Raw genomic sequence first — 3,860 nt, 5'->3', positions numbered from 1 at the left:
GGGGGGGGGGCTGCTGCTCATCCATGTCCGCATCTCCATGCGCCGCCACCGCTTCCCTCTCTTGCTGCCGGCGTTGCCGGTTCCTTCGGACGATGTTCTTCGGCTTGCACGACGAAGCCAAGAAGGGGACACCGACGGACGAGGCGGACGCAGTCTTCGTCGCGGTGGTCGGGGACGAGCTGGACGACATCTAGGGCGGCAGATTGGGACCGTTCGTGAGGATGGGGAGCAAGGGTGACAGACAGTGAGGGCTGAGACACGGGAAAGGATGGAGGAAGACGAGAAAAGGAGGAAGGGTTTGATGGTTTGGCGCAAATTATGATGAGGTAAAGCTGGCGGGTCCGATGTGATAGACGTGATATCATATATATATATTTGAACTGGATATGAGGATACCGGTCAAACCCACGTTTGAGGTAGTCTCACTAACTGACTACTGATGCTGGGAATGGGGAGAGCGACGGTCAAAGAGTTCAAGCAAGGAAGAATCTTCTCCTCCCAACTCCTCGCGCCACTCCGCCACCCTCCCTCCTCTCGTTCCCGCCGCCAGCCCGCCATTGCCATGGATGGATGAGCTTGCTTGTCTCGTCTCTGAGAAACCCAAATCCCTCACGCGCACCACACCATCAGACCCCCCGCTCCGCTAGCCTCCTGTCAGCACGCATTGCATTGAGCTCCTCTGCCCTCCTCAGCTCTAGCCTCTAGGGTCATTGACTGCTAGCTCACCGGAGCGACCGAGGAAAAAAACCCAGCTGCCGTCCCCATGAGCGGCGGCGGCTCGGGCGCGGCCTCGCCGGAGGTCGGGAGCGGCGACGAGTGGCTGCGCATCTTCGACCGGGTCGCGGCGCTGCTGCCGCGGGTCGAGGAGCTCGCCGCGGACCGCGCGCGCAGCAGGACCCGCCAGGAGTCGTCGGAAGCCCGCGAGAACTCCCTCCATGCCCGCCTCCTCCAGGTGATCCACGACCTCGTTCCTACCTAGCGTTTCCATTTCCATTTACCGCCGGGCTTCTTCCTTGTCTGATGCCTGATGCTGCCTATTCTGTTGCCGCGGGAAGGCGGATGCGAGCCGGAGGAGGTGGAAGGCGGCCTACACGGAGCTGCCTCCCGGTGCCAATCCCAAGCTCGCCGGTAAGTCACCCCTCCTCTTCTTCTGCGGATATTTCGGCAGAAAAGGGGATCTATGTCTTCCCCTCCCCGTGAATAAATTTGGGTGGAAAACTTTGCACCATTTTTCTCCTTGATGATTTTTGGTAGAATTTTTATGTGCTATTCATACTACCATTGCGTTTGTGTTCAATGTAGAACTTCAAGAAAATGACTTGGTGGATTACAAAGCCTGTGAAGGGATTATTTATGCCGGTGGCTCTGATCCAGAGGTACTTAACACCAGTTTCGGAACTCAAAAGCATTCGTTCGGTCCAGCTTGTGCATGGCATTGATCCTTTTCTTAACCATTTGTTTCGCATCCACGCGTGCTCTGTTATAAATGCTAGATACAACAGGGGGGCTCCAGAAATGACCAACAGTTCAGTCAGAACAACGAGGATCATGAGGACACCGCAAGAGACTTGAGAGCAGAACTAAATAAACTGAAGCAAGCGTACAGGACAATGAGCTCAAAAAAAGATAGGGAGGTTTCTGAACTACTTGTAGTGCAGAATTTCCTGTGGAACCAATTGAGGACAATGGACAAGGACAACACGGCGCTCCTTAAGATGAAAGAAGTGGAGGCAGCTCAAGCTACTGAAGCAGCCCGAAATAAGGATGCTGAGATTGACAGATTGAGAGCAGAGGCTGCTAATGCAAAAACAAGGGTACTGGTTCTTGAGGGTAAGCTGCTGGAAATGCATTCCTTGGTTAACGAGAAGAACGATGAAATACAAAAACTCAAAAGTGGCCAACCTAAGAGTCTGAAGTGCAAATGCGCCTCTTGTGTATCAAATGTAAGTACTTCATTTCCAAGTATATGGCCAGCTCATACTAAACCCTGGTTTCTTTTACGTGGTGTATGTTTAGAGACCTTGTCTTGCAATGCATACATATATAGTCAATGTGCACTATTGTGTTTATTCGTGAACCTCCTCAATCAATTGAAACAATAATTAAATGCAATGTTTATCTGTCTAGAATCATATATTTCACTGCCTGCTACTCCCTCTTTAAAGAAATATAAGACCGTTTAGATTACTAAAGTAGTGATCTAAACGCTCTTATATTTATTTACGGAGGGAGTACTATATAACTTTCTTGCTGAAAAAGTACAATAATATAAGCATCCTGATTCTTGGTAGACTGCACATGAGTCTTGTGTTGCTGGAAACACTACCCAATAGTATAGTTAGAAACTATGTTTGCTTTGCTTTCCATGAAATTTGATATCTATATAGGATAATCTGCTTGTGTGAGGTGCTAACAAACCAGAGTCTGTTTTGTAACAGGAGACTAGTCAAAAGCGCAGGAAGCTTACCAATGAGATGCATTTTGGACAGTGCACGGTAAGTTTTTGTTTCACTTGCCTTTACTCACTTCCAGCTCTATCTTTGCTTGATGCGTCCCAGATGCAACATTTGTGTTACAAATTTCCTCAAGATCTAGTTGATTTTATTGGTTAGTTTGCTGCTTAACAATTTTGCAGTGCTATCTTTCTAGTAGAAATCTAGTAGATCTGAATGTTCATGTTCCTTACAAGATACCCGTTTCATCCTCTTTTTGTCATCCGAGAGGATCAAACAATTGCTGATGCACTCACTGATCGCTTAACCTTATACACGAGAATGTGGTCATGATGGTCCTTCTATGATTATAACACCTGAAACCTTCATGCTTCTGTTCACCAACTAACATTGCCCCAAACATGTTTCTGGCTGGTCCCTCATCCAATTTACAAATTGTCGACACTTAGTTGACCAAAGTTGAAATTTAAGTTATGATATTCTAAATCATAAAACATCTGTTGATCTCGGTCTCTAGTAGAGTCTACCCTATGGCGGGTGATCTTGAATATATTTGTTAGGTTATATTTTTGTTTTTGTATTTACAGTCGGTGGATTAATTTGGAGGGGTGACGCATCGTATATGGGGTTGGTTTCATAGGATTTGTCAGATCTGAGGACTGCTTAGATTGTCAATGTCAAGCTCGTTCATGCTTGATTCCTATCTACAAGAAGGAAACGACTAATCTGTAGGGTTCTCGAGTGGTGTCTCTTTCTCATTATCTATCAACTTTGTGTAAGATACTTGATTTTTGTCAAAAAGAAAATGTTCCATATCTATGAAGAACCGACAACATAGCCCAAATATAGTCCTGATGTTTATATTTATCACTAGCTTCCTAGTTGTTCTGATCTTAACACGATGAATTACCCCATGCAACACCAACTGTTATCACCGTGCAGCCGATTTATTAGTTGCGGTTAATGTGTAAATTTCTATTTTGGTTCTTCTATTTGTTAGAATTGCTACTGTTCTTTTCATTTACCATTTGGTAGTAGATGAAAGTTATTTGTCTAAGATACAAATGTTTTTGTGTGCTGTTTCAAACAGACTACAAAAAAAAGCAAGGGTTGCAACTTCCCTGGTATGCATCCATTGGCAAAAAAGAACCAAGTACCGTTGAATTGTTGGTTGATGCTGTTAGAGCATGAAGATTTTTACCGTTATATTCCTCAGTGTGGTGATGAGGTTATGTACTTGCCAGAGGTAATGTTATTTTCTGTTGCATTTTGTGATGGGGATGACTTAGTTGCAAACAACTTTTTAGCTGCAAAAATCTAAAAAATAAATCATGTTCCCACTTGTACCCACCAGCTGTAAAGTGACTTGTTGATGGTGTGAGTGAGTGTGTTTGTGTGTGTGTGTGT

At 45.4% G+C, this 3,860-nt stretch overlaps 1 protein-coding gene across 2 annotated transcripts in view; it reads left to right on the top strand.

Annotated features, from left to right (window-relative positions):
* The first annotated feature begins 464 nt into the window (after positions 1-464).
* The window catches only part of LOC123073884 (uncharacterized), a 6,267-nt gene continuing 2,871 nt past the window's right edge, over positions 465-3,860 (top strand). For both annotated transcript variants that reach the window (XM_044496886.1, XM_044496885.1), the window contains exons 1-6: positions 465-952; positions 1,056-1,128; positions 1,303-1,376; positions 1,494-1,943; positions 2,439-2,495; positions 3,544-3,699. In XM_044496886.1, the coding sequence (XP_044352821.1) occupies positions 764-952; positions 1,056-1,128; positions 1,303-1,376; positions 1,494-1,943; positions 2,439-2,495; positions 3,544-3,699 (999 nt within the window). In that variant the 5' untranslated portion in view covers positions 465-763. The remainder of the gene's footprint in view (positions 953-1,055; positions 1,129-1,302; positions 1,377-1,493; positions 1,944-2,438; positions 2,496-3,543; positions 3,700-3,860) is intronic.

Source organism: Triticum aestivum, chromosome 3D (genome assembly GCF_018294505.1).
Source record: "Triticum aestivum cultivar Chinese Spring chromosome 3D, IWGSC CS RefSeq v2.1, whole genome shotgun sequence".
NCBI lineage: Eukaryota > Viridiplantae > Streptophyta > Magnoliopsida > Poales > Poaceae > Triticum > Triticum aestivum.
This window is presented reverse-complemented; position numbering and strand designations above follow the sequence as displayed.